The 16,436-nt window shown below is 42.9% G+C and overlaps 1 protein-coding gene across 7 annotated transcripts in view; it reads right to left on the bottom strand.

The window, feature by feature from the left end:
- MEGF11 (multiple EGF like domains 11) overlaps window positions 1-16,436 on the bottom strand; it is a 268,537-nt gene that overhangs the window by 116,662 nt on the left and 135,439 nt on the right. For 5 of the 7 annotated variants that reach the window (XM_085070265.1, XM_085070267.1, XM_085070264.1 and 2 more), the window contains one exon: window positions 4,727-4,801. The exons of the other annotated variants lie outside the window; for them this stretch is intronic. In XM_085070265.1, the coding sequence (XP_084926391.1) occupies window positions 4,727-4,801 (75 nt within the window). The remainder of the gene's footprint in view (window positions 1-4,726; window positions 4,802-16,436) is intronic. 7 annotated transcript variants of the gene reach the window in all.

The raw sequence follows: 16,436 nt of genomic DNA, 5'->3' as shown, positions 1-16,436 counted from the left end.
CCCCCTTAATAGACCAGAGAAGTCTAATTAAGACTGTGGGTAGTGAGTTGCCTTTTTATAGCGTGAGAAGTCCATAAAGCAAAGCCATTTCTACAGCTGCCCACTAAACCTCACACCCCTTTAAGGGCATGGTGAGATCTTCCCCAAACCTTTGCAATATTCCTGTTCCAAGAGTTTTTAGTGTCAGTGAGAGATGGCCAGCGAGAGCAGAAGGAAGAGCAGCCCTTAACTTATCCATAAAGCTTGAGCTGGCACAAGGAGAAATATAAAAAATCCTCATTACGTGTCTCTCTGAAGGATGACAGTCTCCACTCCTTAGTGTCCTGAAGCTGCAGGGAAAGGGAAGGGTTTGTGACAAGCAGGGCTGCAAAGCCCACTATAAACCTCAGTAAATAAATCAAAATCTTCCCACTGACCTAAGCTGACTCTCTGTTAAAACCAAAACACTGAACTGAATTCAGATACATGGAAATGAGGTGTCAAATTTTTTTTTCTGGAAATCATCCAGGGCTCCCTTCTGCACTTTCGGGGTTTTCAAGCATTTGAGTCTCCTCTCATGCTGCCCTCTCACCTCTGAGATACCTCATCAGCAGAAAAGGGATCACATTTGCTCTTCCTCTCTTCTCTCCTCCCAAATCTGCTCTGCTGCAGCAGCAGAGGCTCTTGGCAGCAGGGAGGCAGCAGGTGTGCAGAATGCTGCTCTCATCATCCCTTCTCTGCCTCCTCGGCCTCATTAGTTCCATCTACAGCGGGAAAACTCCCAGGGAACAGGGCCAGGGTCAGCCTGGGACTGCCCTGAGCGCTCCAGTGGGATCACACTCATCACTGGCTCATCCCAGAGCAGGCTGGGCACAGGACTGTGGAGAGCTCTGGATTCAGGGATGTGGGCACTGCCCAGGCTGTGCCAGTTAACCTCGGGGGCAGAAAATCACCTGGCCCAAGGACAAACTCCCTGTTTCCTTGGATCCCTTTGCCTGGCAAACTCTGTCATCTCCTGCCTGACACTCAGATCTTCCAGTTCCCAGAACCTTCACTGCCTGCAAACACAAGCACAGCTCATTGTGGGGAATAAGAGAATCACAGAAATTATAGAAAAGCTTGGCTTGGAAAGGACAGAACAATTTGGGTTCAAAAGGACCTTAAACATCGTCTCATTCCAATTCCCTGCCACAGGCAGGGATGCCAATAATATGGAGATAAATTTCAACCTTCCTCTAGAGATGCTAAAATAATTTGTCAGCTGGTTTAGATGGCTCCTTGTGAGCTCTCTGTGCCCATCAGCACTCACCACTCTGCCAGTTCTTCTGCCATTCACAAATTTGTGCTGCAGTGATTCCATATTTACTCCTAGATCAGTAATGTAAATATTGATAGGAGTAAGTGGAATAGCAGAAACCCACCAGAAATACATTTGATGTTTATTCCACATTGACAGCTGCTTTTTGAGATTTGTCATTTAGTTTTTATTCAATTATTAATGCATGTTGTTGGTAATTGTATAGTGCTGATTTTTTAATCAGAATATCCTTCAGAACTGAATCAAACCTGTCACAAAAATTCATTTTATTTGCACAGCTACTCCAATATAACTTGCAACTAAATCTGTGATCTCTTCACAGAATGAAATCAGGTTTGTGTAGAATGAACAATTTCTCATGAAATGCTAAACCTTATTTTATTATCTTTTGATTTTTCATTGATCGAGTCCAAATAGCACCACAATTTATGGTTTTTCCTCCTGAACTGAACGATGTTTTTTCCCAAAATCTGCACAGGATTGTGAAAACATGCAAGTTTCTCTTTGGTTTTTCTTAAAAGAATTTTTCTAGAACTTTTCTTAAAGACATTTTTGAGAATTTGCAACCAAGGCACCCAGAAGAGCGACTTGGCTGCTGGGCTGGCACAGCAAGAAAGCCCAGGGGGAAGAAGGAATGTCTGAGTCATCCTCAAAACTCCCTTTTCCAGGTCTCCAGCACAAATCAAAGAGCAACAGGGAATTGTTCCAGTGCAGGCAGAGATTGATTTGAAGCTGCAGGATGTTCCAGAGGCCTTGAGCTCTGCACAGGGCAGGTCAGAAGGGACAGGGACTCCCCTCTGCACAGGGCAGGGCAGGGAATTCAGTGTTGGATATTGAGCAGCAGCAGCAAAGCAGCTTTGGCTTTCCTCCCCTCACTCTCACCCTGCTCACAAAGGAATATGATTAAGATGTGAGTTGTTTAGATCCATTTTTAATATCTCCTGATCAAAAGTGGAAGCTTAAGGAGCATGTAAGGAGTGACTTTGATATTAAAGAGAGAGGAAGAAGAACAAATAGTTTAATTTGCTTCTTGTCTTTCTTGGCTTGGGAATTTGAAGCAGATGTTCCTATGTGAACACAAAAAACCCATATGCAGTCCAAGTCTGAGCACAGATCGCCTGGATCAGAGGGAAGATGTCTGGAAAGGGATGTCTGGAGAGGGGTGCTGCCTGCTAGGAGTGGTGCAGGGATGGCACAGGCAACAACCCCTGGGAATGGGCTGAATGTGGGACCAAAAAACAGGGAAATAAATCCTTAAAAAGGAATAAAATACTTGCAGTAAGCTCTCCTCGTAAAACAAGTGTAAGTGTGTTATTGCAGTGTATCCATGGGTCTGAAAACTGGGGAAAATGCAGATTGAGTATTACAGTAAGATTTTAATGGTGATCTTCAGAGACAAAGAAGGATGCAATGGTAAAAGAAAGGGGCTGATTTCTGCATCTTGAACTGATGAGAGCACGGGGTGGCACATATGAAACCTCTGATTAGTCCTAAATAGGGGAAACAGACTCTCCAGATCATCCAAATTCTAAAGGGCTGCAATGTCAGATTTTCAAGAGGGTTTTGATTCTTTTTGGTCTGTGCATGTAATGAGGAATGAGAGCTAAATTGTGGAAGCCAAAGCCAGGCACAGGAGAGAACCCAATCAGCATGGAATCCAACAGGAGGGTGTGGATGTTTTACACCAGCCTTTAATCCCTAACTGAGAGAAATGGTCCCCATCCCCTTCACCATGGATCCATCACATTCTCACTGATTCCAGTGTTTCTTATGGGCTTATGATTTTTAAATGCTTTTTAGAGATTTCATCTCTACTGCTTTTGAAAGAACCTCAGAAATACCCCTAACTGCTCACGATGAAGAGGGAAGAGGAAGGGGATGAGTATTAACAAAGAAAAAGACCTCAGGTTTGGTTGTAAATCTGGGATATTTGATCGCACAGCAAGACAGCCCTTGAGTTCCTACCACAGAAAGTGAGATCCAGAGTGTGCAGACATGAATTACACATGTGTATATATGCATCCCAACGGAGACATTGCCAGTTATTTCTCTGGAAACCAAAATGTGGCAGAGAGACTCTTGTACCTCACAGGATCCAAGTACAACTCATGCCTCCATGTCCTCCCCCTTGGAGAGGTCTAGTCACAGCAATTGCCTTTGCCATCATATTGTGTTACAAGCCAAATACTCTTCCAATTTTGCTTCTATGGGTTCAGGTTTTATGTAGGAAATTAAAACATTTCAGAGTATCTCTCTGTGCTTAGATTTGTATTGGTAGCACAGTATTTACCTTGCATTAACTGAGCATAAGCTGAGTGTAAAATCTGGCCCTTCATACCATGGAATACTTTTGGCATTGGGCCCAGACAAGAACAAAAAAACAATTGTCTGAATTTAATCAGTTGGTGTTAGTTGGCAGCGCAAGAAGTCTTTATGCAGGTATTTATTTGTCCCAGCAATAACAAGAATATTGGAATTTATATCCAGGAGATAAGCAAGTACCTTGTCACTCAAGCACAACTAACAAGGGAATTGCTATTTGGTGCAGACATGTAAATGCCAAATGCTTAGTCTGGTTATTATTGTAAATTCCATTTTTACAACCTCTTGTTTTTAAAATGGTCTCTTAATTGATTTTTAATTATATTTTTCAATGACATTTAACTACACGTGCTATGTAAATAAACCCACACACATCCCAAAATATATTAAAGGAACAAATACCGACACAGTCAAGGTTCTCCTTTCCCTGCCTGCACTGAGTGCTCTCAGCAGAGGTTTTGCATGAGAAAGGGAGATCAGATAGGTTCTGGGTATAAAAGGATGCAGTTCTATCCCAGGCAGCTGATGCCAGATTTGGTCCTCAGAGTGTTCCTGATCCACACCAGAATGAATGGGATGAAGTATAAAATGAGTGAGAACTTCCAATCCTGTGCCCTGGGATTTACCCAAGTTGAAATTTGGCCAGGAGATATTGACCTAGAGCTGGTTTAATGTACAATTCCACAAGGTCTTTAGTGATCAGAAGAGGCTTTTATGTCTCTTTAACCTCAGGAGTGCCACATTAAGGGAGAAGCAGAAGGAATCTCGTGTCTCCAGTGGGTGTTTTGGAGGTGTCAGATGTCCCAGGTGAGCACCAGGCAGGCCTGTGGCACAACATGCAGCATTTAAGGACATGGAACTATAAATTGCATCCATCCAGCTGCCTAAAGCACAGGTTTGGGATGAGTTTAAAAAGCTCACCCAGTTAACTGAAACACTGTACAAAACTACTCAATTCCCTTGGGTTTCTGGCTCAGCATCCCTCAGGCTTGGGGTCCAGAGGATTATGTGCCATTCAAGAGAGAAAGCATGCCCAGGGACAGGCTGGAAGCAGCTCCCTCAGACCTCCCCACCAATAAGCCACTGGATTTGTCAGAAACCACTCACTGTTGTAGTTGCTGCTCCCAGCAGTCTCTGCCGAAGTGGTGCTGGACTCCCCCAGCCCATCAGAGGTGGCCAAATCTTATGGAAAATCAAAATAACAACTTGAAAATTACCACTTCCCGTGCATTCCTGAAAACACTGTATAACCTTGATGAAGTCAGCAGGATACCAACAGGTGAGGACTTGCACCTTTGTCACTCAAACTCACATTTTCTGACAATTCCCACACACCTTTCCCACAGCCAGGATGTCACATTGTCATTAGCAGGAATGCAATTTCATTAATGATTACAAAGAAGTGGAAAACACTGGAAAACCAGAATGTAGTTTGCATCCAATTCCCAAGCTTAACAACTATGGCAGAGGCATAGTGCTTTTGTTGGGGAAGGACCTGATTCCTTCATGCTGTGGCACTCATAAAACCCACAGGGCTGGGGAATGACTCTATTGATCTTGGGGAAGATTCACTCCTGTGCAGAGATCCAGCACAAGCCAGCATTTCCCATAAATTCTGTTTAAGCCCCATCCTGTGGAATAAAGCAGCACGCAAATCACACATTACTGCTACAATGATGCTTTGTTCCTAAATATTGCTACCCCTGAGGAGACTACAGAATGCTTTCAGAGAGCGTCAGAAATGAGATGTGACTTGCCAAAGGTCACCCAGCAGGGAGGCAGAGGAGCTGGGACACATCCAGGTATCAGAGAAGAGGTCTCTATCCTGTCCTCTGCCCTTCTCCGTGGTACAAACACGCAGGGACAGCTTCTGCCCCTCAAAATATCTTATCAAAAATGCCTCCTGTAAAGTCTGCCTGCACAATGGGAGCTGAGTGTTCCTCACAAGCTGCATTCATTAATTCAGGCCATTTATTTTAATTTCAGTGAAACCTGATTTAATTAGGTGTCGTATGTGTTCTGCATAGATGACTGAAGCTCTTCTAATTTTTTCCAGTGGGTACATATTTTACCTGCTCTATTTTTGTTTGCAATGGTGCCTTTTGCTCACCCATACCTCGTCCTTTGAAATCTGAGGAAAAAAGAATCTAACTGGCATCCCTTTCCACCCCTTAATGAAAGTAGGGTTCTGTTTCTGCCATAATGGGAAGGCTGGTAAAACATCTTTGCTGACAGTTTTAAAACTTCCAGAACACAGAAATTAAGCAAAAGGAATTGGAAATCTCAGGGACAGATTCCAGCAGGCAGCAATGCACACTCAGTTCATTAACTGACTCTGAAGAAATGTAAGTTCTACATTTCATATGTGTCACAAACCCTTAAGAACAATAAGTGTTCGTTAATGGACTTTCTGAGGGAAAAAAAGCTAAACTGAGTGGCAAAGCTCTCTGCACTTCTGTGTTTCAGCAAAACTGGCTGCAAAACAGAGTAAACTGTGGATGTATTTTGGGGAGCTACAAGTAAAGTTTCAGATACATCCATTCCTGAACTTGTGCTGTTGCTCAAAACAGTAACTGGAAAACAATCCTGGTAAGGTTTTGTGCCACAAGGATAAAAATTCTTCTTTCAGCACAAGCCAGTCCTCTTATTTCCTGGGGAAGGGAATAAACTATCCCACTGGGGATCCAATAATTGTTTGTTGTTTCTTTTTAAGCAAACATATATGCACCTGTACTTATGAATAGTTATGTTTTTATTTGGCCATAAAGTGCCCAAGTGGTCCTTTAAGCACATAATTCCTCACCTAATTGCACAACCCTGAGTATTCACGGACAAATTGTAATTACAAGTGCAGCTTCATTCTGCATGGACAGTCTCTGTTTTACTATTTTTAATTGCCAAAACACAGATGGTTTCAAATTACAAGAATCCCACTGGCTCCCATTTTGCATGACCACAAGACAAATTTAATAACAAATATTTAAAGGATCTTGGAATTCAGGTTGGCCCAGCAGCAGGTGCTGTGAGAAATCTCCTCCTCTTCAGACACATGAAGTGAGAGAAATGCAAGGTAGACCAAAAAGAATCAATTTGTTACGACCAGTAAAAGAGAGCTGGAGCTTCTGTTTTCATTTCTGATACCTGAACTGGCAAAGCACTTCAGCAGTGACATTTATTGATCATGGAGCCTCAAAACAAAGCTGGGCAAGTGCAGAGCCTGGACAGGCAAAAGATACACATTAAATACAACAGGAAAGTTCCAAAAATTGCTCTTAATAGCAGAAAAAAACCTGAGAAATAAATCCCATTTATAGACCTGAGAAGCATGGGAAGCATGCAGCCACTCTCTCACTCATCAGCAAGAAAGTGTTGGGATTTTGCTATTACATGGCTTTTGCTGTCATGTTTGATCACTATTTTAGATGCAGAGGGGACATTGTGCCTGTTAATGTCACTGGCCTCAATCATGCAATCCTTAATCAAGCAGAAATCCCTGCAGCTTTGCCCATAAAGGAATTACAGACTCAGTTATAGGTTTTCTGGTGCAGATTTGACCCCTGCCACCCCCTTGCCGCAATAAAACTCCTAAACCCCTTTGGATCATTACTGCTACAACCTGCCTGAGGGCACAGGGGGTGCAGCATCTGTGGGGATGTTTTCTGGTTTGATCCAAGAGCTGAGGATCCTCCAGAGTGCCAACAGCACAAAAAACCATCAAAACCAGGGAAGGGCTGGGAGGGAATTCCTGTCCCACAATAAATCATGACACCAACCCAAACTCCCCACACCAAACAACTTTCTCATCCTTGTTCAGCCATTGGCAGAATGTCTTTGGTTTAGAACAAAAAAATAGGCTTCTTTAATGGCAAAAAAGGTTATTAGGATTGTTTCTTCTAAGCTCTGAAATATGTGTTCAATTCTTAATTTGCTTATATGTCTTCTAATTACATCGACATTGGGGTTCTGCCTTTGTAGTTGTAATTGGAAGCTGATATAAAACCAAGGCTAGAAAACATTAAGCATTGCAGTGACTGGAGCTGTTTTCTGTGGCATTTATCATCTCCCTGCTTGTTCTTCAGAATGAAATTTCCAACACAATTCTCTTTTTAACCTACATTAGGTGGCAATACTAAACATGTTCACTGGCAGACAATTATTTATCAGAGACAAACCCAAAAAAGCTTCACCCTGCTGAAGGCAGAGCCTGCAACTCCTGATGTTATATAATCCACTGCTAGAGAGGGAGGAATAGGGAATGGTTTGGGTGGCAAAGGACCTTCAAGACCATCTCATCCCACCTCCTGCCAAGAGCAGGAACACCTTCCATTATCTCAGGTTGCTCCAAGCCCTGTCCAACCTGGCCTTGGAAAATTCTGGAAGTCCATACAAGAATTCCTACAAGGTTGGTGGCTTGGTTGTATTCAAAGGCCATGATTTCCATTGAACTTAAAATCCCCTCCAAGATCAACTACAAATTATTCTGGATTCTCATTTTCAAAAGAAAAGAGGAAGCAAATTTTTTGAATTGTGCCAGGAAACATTAATGATAAACTAATCTACATGTATCATCACCCTGCAGTGGTTCTGCCTCAACCCTGACAAGTGAAGTGTGTTCTTAGGTGCAACGAAAGGTGATATTTGGGGTGGGGTTCAGCCTCCACGGGCTCTATGGAAGCTGCTGAACATCAAAACCAACCCAAGACACCTGCAATTATTCTCCATTGAGATCCACATGAACATTTTGGTGATGCCAAACATCATTAGAGCTCTTTATTCAAAGTGCACTTCATGCTTTACTTGTCATATTATAACAGGAAATAATAAAGGAATAATAAATGGCAAAAAATAGTTTGCCCGTTGTCTTTGTTTGGATTTCTCAGTGTGCGAGAGCAACACGTGTCTGATTTTTCATCTCTCCTTGAGCAGCCTGAACTGACAGATTGCCCATAATCTGTTCCACCATCTCAGTGCCAGCACATGACAATAGGCAGCCCCACGGAGTGCCTTGGGAATCGCAAAGGGAATAATTTAGCACTAACCAACAGCTGAAGGGTGACCCAGTTCGGAGAGGCCTGGAGAGAGACACATTGCTGGTGGCTCCAAGCATGTGTGGCTCCATGCAGGCACAGTTAAAAGGCAGATTAATCGGCAGTCAGGTGTGAGGAGCAAAGCCAAGGAGCCCCACTGAGGAGCACACGGCATTCAGCCCCTTCTGGAAAGCTCTTTATGAATTAACCTAGGCTCAGGTTTGTTAAACTGTGAGCATCCAAAGCTTCACACCAGCGTTTCTCCAGCCTGATCTGTATTCCAAAGCAGTGCTGCTCACATAAATCTCAGTGCTGTTTTTTACTAGAGAGTGAAAGGGAGAAAAGCTGCCGTTAAATCAATAGGCTGCGTTGCACACCACAGTATATGAAAGTCCTGGTGCTGTGCTTATCATTTGTGCTGCCACCAACTAATTGCTGTCCCTTGCACTTCATTATCCCCTGTAATATGGTTACAATAACAGAGGATGACAAATAAGAACTGTTATCTTCTCCAGGCCAGTGTTTCCTCGCAGGGTGAGCTCTCATTCAAATCCATCTATCTGGATGAATAAGATTTACCAGATTACACATGGACTTAAAAGGTTTAACACGAGCAGTGATGGAGAGCTGCCTTAGGAAATATTTTTACAGGCACACTTTGGGGATCTGGCACAAAAAACTCTTTACTGCTGCTTTTGTACCCACCATGGTTTCCCTCAGCTCTCCCTGCATTTCAGGCAGCAATGCTGGCAGACAGAAAAGCTGGTTCTATGAAATACTAAACGTGTCTCATGCCTTCCCTGAATCAGGCCTGCCAGTCATTCACACACCAGAGAGGTGGTCTGATTCTTTTGATGTTAAATTAGATCCTGGAACTAATAAAACTGCCTACATTGATTATGAAGCAGAAGCAGGCAAAGAATATTACGGAGAGGAGAAAAGAGTTTGGGTCTGGCAAGAAAGGATAAAAGTATCTGATCATTAATGGGTGGCCTAGTTAAAGAAAGTCCTTTGTTGCAGCAAAAAAGAGGAACTGTAGAAAATGTGAATGAAATCCCCAATCACCACGTTATGGCCACCTGGTCTCTGGTGAGGCTCAGGAGGGGAAGAAGAGCTTCTTCTGCAGCTTCCAAAGTCTCTGCAGGAGATCATTTTTTCCCATTGGATGTAAAGGATGTGCAGAGTGCCGAAAGGAAGGAGAGATGGGGAAGGCTTTATTACAAAGTCTTTATTTGTGCTAAAGATCCTCAAACCATCAGTGGTCAGATGCAAAGTCATGTGGACTAGAGGAGGCTGCAATGGAAACTCAGCTGTTTCACCAATCAAAGGAATGCATTTATAAATGACATTCCTTTAATCCCATGGCAGCCTCACATGTGCTCAAAAGTCAGCATTTACCTTGGGCATCCACAGCCCTCTCAAATAGCACCAATATTTGTCTCCACAAAAGGCACAATTGCATTAAGGTATACATTTGCATAATTAAAGACACCCATAGGTGAAGAAGCACAAACAAAAGCATAAGGAATCATCTGTTTTCCAAAGCCTTCCAACCCAAATTTTGAGGTAACTAATTGCCCAATATGTGGTGGCTGGAGGTATTTCCCACTCTTACCTCGTGCTGAGCTCTCTGCAAAGTTCTGCATTTTTCTAACTCCTTCTGGAGATATTGTTTCTTTCTTTTTTATGTTCTAGATGTTCTTTCTGTTTTCTGCCTGGTTACAAACTACTTATGATCAAGAATTTCTCTCAGAAAACAGCATTACATAAGTGTCCATAATTATGTGTAAACTGGCTCTAAATATCTAAGGACCCCAACAGTACATAAAAATAAATCTGAACATGCCCATGAATCAATGTCTCATTTGTATTATTTCAAATGCTCTGCTAGTTAATGATGTCTTGAATTGGTTTATTATTATTATAACCTCTCTGATAGTTAAATCAATCAAATAATCAGTGCTGCAGTTCATCAAATGTACACCTCCAGGAAGATGTTGCTCCCCTTGCATACTGCTGAGGAGAAACAGAATTTCTTTAGTACAGACATGATTAGTTTGTCTTAATATCCTAGAAATGTGGTAAAATAGTGCCTTGGAGGGAACAGTTAACTATTTTTGCATATGTTTATAGCATTTCTGGTTTTCTTAGAAAGAAAAAGATGCAAATTGCACTGCAGCAGCTCCGTGGTGGAGTCATTGGTGTGTCCAGGCTGCAATCTGTTACCCAACAGCTCAGCTCAGAGCTCAGGCACTCACACCTTCCAGAAACCCACCCAGTGTTTGTTCCCTCACTACTGTGCTGTGTCACACTGATTTTGCTTTCCTTGTATTAAGCCAGTCTTTCAGAAGCTTTGCTACATCTGTGTGGATATCAGCTTCTCTGTGAGCAGCATTAAAAGGAACTACTTGTCTTAGCACTGCATTGACATTATCATGGCAAATTGCTTTAAAATATCACTTGTAACTGTAATATTAGCACAATAAAATATTTTAAATTTGCCTACTGTGTCTCAGAGCTTGCCCTGATGGTGAATTACTCCTCACAGTACATTAACAATGATTCTAATAATTGTCAGGAGCACTGATGGACATTTTGTTCTCCTCAATGAAGGGAGAGCACAGCTCCAAGGACAGAGGCAGTTTATTAAATTTCATAACTCTTGCCTTTCAGGTAGGTGATGTGGAAGACTTACACCTATATATCAATTACAAATTTATTGTGCTAATAGCTGGTAGGATTAGAGCATCTGCAAGCTGCAGTTTTCTGCAGAGCTCAGGATCAAGGCTTCTCGTGCAGTGACTCCCATTACAGCCTAATAAAGATGAATGTGGCCAGTGTTGCTCAGAGAGAGCCTTCACTAAATGAAGAAAGCAGCTCAGTGAATGTGGAATCTGTACAGGAGCCAAACCCAACTCCTTTTTCTAACTCAGAGATGCAACATTTGGGCAGCTGCCCAAGGAAGGGAAGGAAAACCAAGTCTGCATGCATTTTTATTTCTCACTGACTCTAAGCCCACAGTTATAAAACCTAACTAAATTCTTGATTTCTTTATATGTGCCGTTCCAGACTCTTTAATCCATGATTATAGGAATGTAATTGATATGCAGGCCATGTTAAATGCATTATGGTAACTCTGCAGTTAGGGATGTAACAGATTCCCACTAAATTTCAGTATGATGCAGTCCAAAGTAAAAACAAGATAAAAGGAATTCAGAAGATGAGAACTCAGCGGGGTTTCATAATCCTCAGCATGTGCACAGTTGAGAGGCAGAGCTCCAAATGACCTGGACAAATCTGCATAAAGTTTTTTAGCAAACACAAATGAATTCCTGAAGTAATCACTCCATCAACACATGGGATTGTATCTCCACCTCTCCCACTCTTCACTTCTGCTTGCTGAAGAAGTCTTGCATAATAAGTAAAAACTGCACTTGCAATGTGCTATTTTTTGAGCCTTTAGGATGAACACTGCTCAACCTGACTACCTGGTGGATATATTTAATAATTTATCAAAAATACCTACGCTGTGCCTGATTCTAAGGAGAGAAATAAGGAATCATAGTCTGTAAACATTAGTTTGTTACACAACTTTCAGAATCTAAAGGCTGAACATTAATGTAACCTCTGCATTGCACAAAGGAGAGAATTTGGCACTGACAGTGTGTTCCAAATTTGACCCATCCCTCTGAGGAAGCTTCTCAAAGATGGGATGGTTTAAAAGTTAGTTTGGAAAGGAAGTTACATTTGGTGAGCAAAAGTCAAATTCTGGTTGAACTGAAGCAGTGCTACCCAGCTGGGCTGGATGATTTCATGGGTTTCTTCCAGCACTCATTCTGTGCCTGACCTCACACACCAGAGCCTCTGAAGAAGTTTCTCCCAGCTGAAAGTGATTTCCAAAGCTGCTCCTGGACAGCAGGGAAGCACATCCCTGGAGAGAAGCCCCAGGCAGTGCCATTCCCACCCTGCTCTCAGTCCTGGGCTGTTCTATCAGGGTCTGGCTGCCCTGGTGGGCCTTGACAGCCCAGCCCAGCCTCCCTTGGCACCACCACCCCCAGCCCAAGGACCCAGAGGCTGCATTCCAGCTCAGCCCTGGAGCTCCAGCCCCTGCCTGAGCCATGCTGGAGCTGTTTGTCTCCAGCTCTGTCCCTGCCCAGGAGCCCTGTGGATCCTCATCCGATGGACTGAGATCCCTGCCTGACCTCACCTCATCCTCTTCATCAAGGACCTGCTTGGCCCTTTGCACTTAAAACAGGGTTACACTTGCAAATTCCTGAAATAATGGTTTTTAAATCATAGGTCATTTGTTCATGATAATTAGTGTGTGACATCACTCCTGCTAATGTTCAACATATGGTCTAATGCAATACCACATTATTTATTACTACATTCATTATGTTACCTAAGTGCAAAACATACAAAGAGTCAAGCAGCTGAAGCCTGCACTTGGTTTTGTTAATCCTCTCAAGTACCATGGTATTTCATAGCACCTCTTAATAGCCAAATCTTTTCTGCATCTCGGCTGCTGCCTGGCAGTCTGGCTAAGAGAGATGTGGGGGATCCATTCCTGTAGCTGAGATCTCACCCTGCCTGCAAGTGCCTCACCAGATGGTCAGCATATTGCATTTTCCCCTTGGTAACATCCTTTTTTCTCCCTGCATCTGGAACTCAAGGAGGAAAATACTTCTGTTGTTTCCTGTAGTGCTGAAGGTAGGGATGGATCCTCAGCTCCTGCACGGTGCAGCTGCCCATGTCTGTCCTTTAAGTGCTTTAAGCTGAGATTCACCTGAATTTTGGTGCTTATTTCACCCTCTCACAGCCTGGTGATGCACTAGGCAGGGAACTGCTGTCCCTTTGATCAAGAATTTCCACAAAACAATTGCTCATTTGATCTCAGGTGCTTGAAGTGTTGCTTATTCTATTGCAATGCTGTTTTGAAATGGCTTTTAACATTCATGACTTTCATCCTAAGATGTCTCTATTAGTTGATCAAAAGGTATTCTTGACCCCATTCAGAAGCTCTGGAGCTCTTCCTGCCTATTGTCCCCTAATCAGAGTCACAGCCCTGGCTGATGCTCTTCTCCAGAGGAATACTGAGTCACACAGGAGGTCACTGCATGAGGCTGCAGCCTCTGGATTGTTTCCTTGCTCTCAGAACCAAAGAATGGAATGGCTTTTTTAAAAATCCTGTGTTTGCATTAACTGGTAATGTGTTTGGGAGGGAATGACTTTTTTATTGTAACATTTTAGCAACAGCTCGGAGCTTTGAAAAGGCATCACTTTAATATGCACAGTGCTCACCTCCTCAAAGAGCTGATACTCCAAAACACTTTTCAAAGAGTTACACACGTTACAGAGTATTTTAGGAGTTCATTTCCCAGCGTTTCCAATTTCTTTAGAAAACAAAATTCTGAAATCACCAATCATTCCAGAGCCTACACTAACACCACAGCTTGGCAAAGAGAGAGTCCAAAGGTGCTGCCTTGGCAGCGTCTGTGTGAGGTGTCCCTGCTGGCACCAAGTGCCCTCCAAAGCCACTCTGTCACCTCCCTCCTCACCTGGACAGGGGACAGAAAATATAGCCTTGGGGTCTGCAGAGTCTTTCCTTTCACATGCTCTCACTCCTCCCACCAGCTGTAAATGCAATTTTGGGGTTTTCCCCATCTTAACTCTGTTATCCTGGAAAAGCCCTGACAGGCTCAGCCTTGGGCAGAGTTGTGTCCATCTTGGAGCTGGCTGGCATCGGCTCCATGGGACATGGAGGAACTTCTGGCAGCTTCTCACAGACTCTTCTCACCCCTGCAGTCCCCCATGACCAAAACCTGGCCATGCAAAGCCAATGCAGTGACTATCACTTTTTAAACTGTCCATAGCAGCCAAAGGCAAGATCCACATAACCCAGGGAAACAGAAATCCCTGACGTGCTTTGGCTGCAGAAGAAAATCTTCAAAAGCTCTTCATATCAGGAATCTAAATCTTACTTTCAGAAGTGATAGAAAGTTTAAAAGCTGAAGTGTCCCTGGGTTTAAGTGTGTGAACTGTAGATGCTGCATTCGATTTCTCTGTGCTGTCTGAGGTGGCTTTGCTGGAGCTCACTGGGCATTGACAACCTCAGCCCTGACTGCCAAGCCCCTGGAGGAGCAGCTTCACAAAGCTCCTTGTACTTGTGCAGCTTCTGTGATCACAGCTACACAGATCCTCCATCAATTTTCAAAGTGCAATTTAAGACTTTTGAGAATTTCTCCCCCAGTTATTCCTCATTAGTGTCTCTCGATGAGGTCAAATTCCTCTTCCCCTTTTACAAATTTGTAATACCTGATTTTCTCTCCAGACTAATTTTGTTTTATAAACTGTTAGCTTCAAGGAGTAACTCCAGAGTAACACTGTTGTGTGATCAGAATATAAACCAGAGGGAATTGCCTGTGTGTGTTCCCATCTATACCATTCAACCAGTCTCTCCTTTTCCCTGTTTTTTCACTCTCTCCTAGTTATCCCTCCCAGACATCTTCCAAATCCCTTTATTGGGTTTTGTATTTAACAAAGAAGCAATGAACCCACAAAACTCTCCCTTCATTACCAGAGTATTCTAATAGCATCTTTCTTTACTCATAAATAGTAATTCAGCACTGTGAACATCTGCACTGTGGGAAGAGAAACTGGAATTGTCAACGGCCTGAACAACATCAGCTCAGAGACTCCTGGCTAAAAGACCTTCCAGTCATGACATTTTGCATATTCAAAAGCACAACCATATCTAGAGAGCTTGATTTGCTTTAAGACATTTAAGATTCCTCTGATCTCTCTTCAGCACACCTAAATAAAATTTACATTTTCATGTACCAGGATATGGAAAATTGTCTCAGGAATATGATTCAATTCAGCAAACTTGAGTCAAATAGGGTTTTTTTCCTGTGGATCTCTCTAGAAGAGACAATTTGGCAGCATAGGGTGAGGAGTTTATCCACAAGCACTTCAGATGACCCAATAAATTCTCACCTGGCTTTTCTGCATCACCCACACATTCACCTCAGAACCACATCCCAGAAAACCTTCAGACCATGTCCCTTGTCCTGTGGGCAGCTGAAGTCATAGAAATCACTGCAGTCATTAAAGTCTCTTAAGGAGCAATGACCAGAATGTCACATTCCACTGACTTTCCATAAAGGAATTCCCACTGAAGTCACTGGGATCTCACACAAAACAATCAGTGCTGGATGTGTTCCCAAGCAATCCATTTCTCCAACCATAGGTTACAGCTCTGGTGAGGGATGAGTTCTCATTACTGCCGACAAGTTTTACATACCTAATGAATTCCCTAAGCTCCCTATTAAAACTTGGTGCAGAGTTTGGTCACAGCCTAGACGTGGCCTTTTTGCTGGAGAAAATTCCTCCTATTTGATATGAGTCCCTGTAAGTTTTTAAGAAAACTGGAACTAACCTTGACATCTGAGTCATACAGACATTTCATCTGAGAAGAACTGGATAAAGATGACAGGATTTGGTGGCAAGGAGTGTTTTTTCTGTATAGTATGAGAAGAGCTTAGACAGCATCCTTGGATAAAAACAAAGTCAAACTTGATTCATACTGATTTGTACAATAATCTAAACAGAACTCTTGAAGGATAAAGAGACGTGGAAGAGACAGTGATGCAGTTCTCTATTACTGACGATGATTTGGGCTGTGAATAAAACCAGAAAGCTTTCTGCCATGTCCCTGGGATGCTTTGCTCCCAATAAGAGTGCTCTGCATGAGGATGCTCAGGCATTAGGCACACAACTGATGGGCTTTT

Source organism: Lichenostomus cassidix, chromosome 10 (assembly GCF_008360975.1).
Source record: "Lichenostomus cassidix isolate B80296 chromosome 10, HeHo_3.0, whole genome shotgun sequence".
NCBI classification, from domain to species: Eukaryota; Metazoa; Chordata; class Aves; order Passeriformes; family Meliphagidae; genus Lichenostomus; species Lichenostomus cassidix.
The sequence above is the reverse complement of the archived record's forward strand: the minus strand, read 5'-3'. Positions and strand labels throughout refer to the sequence as shown.